The sequence below is a fragment of the Sprattus sprattus genome (genome assembly GCF_963457725.1).
Source record: "Sprattus sprattus genome assembly, chromosome: 1".
Lineage (NCBI taxonomy): Eukaryota > Metazoa > Chordata > Actinopteri > Clupeiformes > Clupeidae > Sprattus > Sprattus sprattus.
The window spans coordinates 62,945,926-62,947,508 of NC_137920.1; the positions used below are offsets into that span (position 1 = coordinate 62,945,926).

At 49.7% G+C, this 1,583-nt stretch overlaps 1 protein-coding gene across 1 annotated transcript in view; it reads left to right on the top strand.

Annotated features, from left to right (window-relative positions):
* efnb3a (ephrin-B3a) overlaps nucleotides 1–1,236 on the top strand; it is a gene marked incomplete at its 3' end in the record, with an annotated part of 29,780 nt that extends 28,544 nt beyond the window's left edge. The window contains exons 5-6 of the mRNA XM_080848390.1: nucleotides 206–262; nucleotides 803–1,236. Of these exons, the coding sequence (XP_080704516.1) occupies nucleotides 206–262; nucleotides 803–1,236 (491 nt within the window). The remainder of the gene's footprint in view (nucleotides 1–205; nucleotides 263–802) is intronic.
* Between the last annotated feature and the right edge of the window lie 347 nt (nucleotides 1,237–1,583).

Here is a 1,583-nt window from a genome sequence, read left to right on the forward strand (position 1 = left end):
ATTAGCCAATGATAAGTCTTTATTAAGTGTAAAACTGAATATTACCATCCTAAGTTAAAATCACAACAAAAGATATTCATATATATAAAAGCTAGTGTAAAGGTAACCGTTATAACAGTAGAGGTCACATATAGTGGCATAGAGGTAGCAGTAGATCTTATAGTGTGTGCAGAAGTCTGACTGTCATGTTGTGTATTTCTGTCAGCTCCATATGGCCTCCCACCCAAACCTAAAACAGACCCTGCTCGGCCTAAGACCACAGGTAAGGCTCATCACCCAGTAGAGGCCTCTTTCATCTCTCATGTTTAAGTGCACCCATCCTTATCTCAGGACGCACTCCCTTTGAAGTGATCTCTGTTCAACTGCTGCCCTCTTTCTTTTCCATCTCTCACTCTCACGCCTTTCTCTTTCTGTCTTCTCTTTCGGCACAGATGGGATACTTATTTCATTATTGATTTGGTAGCATTGTGTATTCGACTTTAATGTTTTTTTTGAATTATTGTTATTATTATGATACATATTCTTATGATATCGAAGTGGTTAAGGTTTCTCACTTTGCCTCACTTGCTTTCTATCTCTCTCTCGCTCTCGCTCTCTCTTTCTCTTGCTTTCTATCTCTCTCACTTGCCGTCTATCTCTCTCTTGCTTTCTATCTTTCTCGCTCTCTTGCTTTCTATCTCTCTCTCTTGCTTTCAATCTCTCTCCCTCTCTCTGTCTTTCTCTTTCTCTCTTGCTTTTTATGTCTGCCTTGCTGCATTTTCTCTCTTCGCCTCCTTCATTGCCTTTCTTGCTGTCTCTGTAGATACTGGGGAGAAGGACACCACAGGGGATGAGGGAGACAAAGGCAAGAGTGGCAGCTCCATGGGCGCCACCAACATCGCCCTGATCGCTGGCGGGGTGGGCGGCGCCGCCTTCCTCCTCCTGGTCACCTCGATCATCGCCGTGGTCTGCTACCGCCGGCATCAGGCCAAGCACTCTGAGACGCACCACCCGGCGCTCTCACTCTCCTCCCTCACGCCCAAGCGGGGCAGCACCAGCGCGACCGGCACGACGGCCGGCGGCGGCAGCGGCAACAACAATGGCTCGGAGCCCAGCGACATCATCATCCCGCTGAGGACTTCCGACTCGGCGTACTGCCCGCACTACGAGAAGGTGAGCGGGGACTACGGCCACCCCGTGTACATCGTGCAGGAGATGCCCCCGCAGAGCCCCGCCAACATCTACTACAAAGTATGAGGACGAGGCAAACCCCAACGTAACAAAAGAATTCAAATGAAAGACAGAGACTTTGCTGTGCTACGCTACTGTGGTCTTGCTCCAAGACCTCTCCTCCTCCCCCACCTCACCTTGCCTCTTTCTCTCCCTTACACAAACACAAACACACACACACACACACACACACAACCCTAACTCTAACAGACTTGTAGCTTCCGAGCCTATACTCTCACGGCCCTGCTGCCCCTATCCAACTCCAGCCCCCTGTGATCACTTTGATGCCAACGTAGTGTTGCCCACCCTTACGTGCTAATGGTGGGCACAGTGCAGACGGAAGCAATGGGCACCAACACAGTGAGAACTATGTG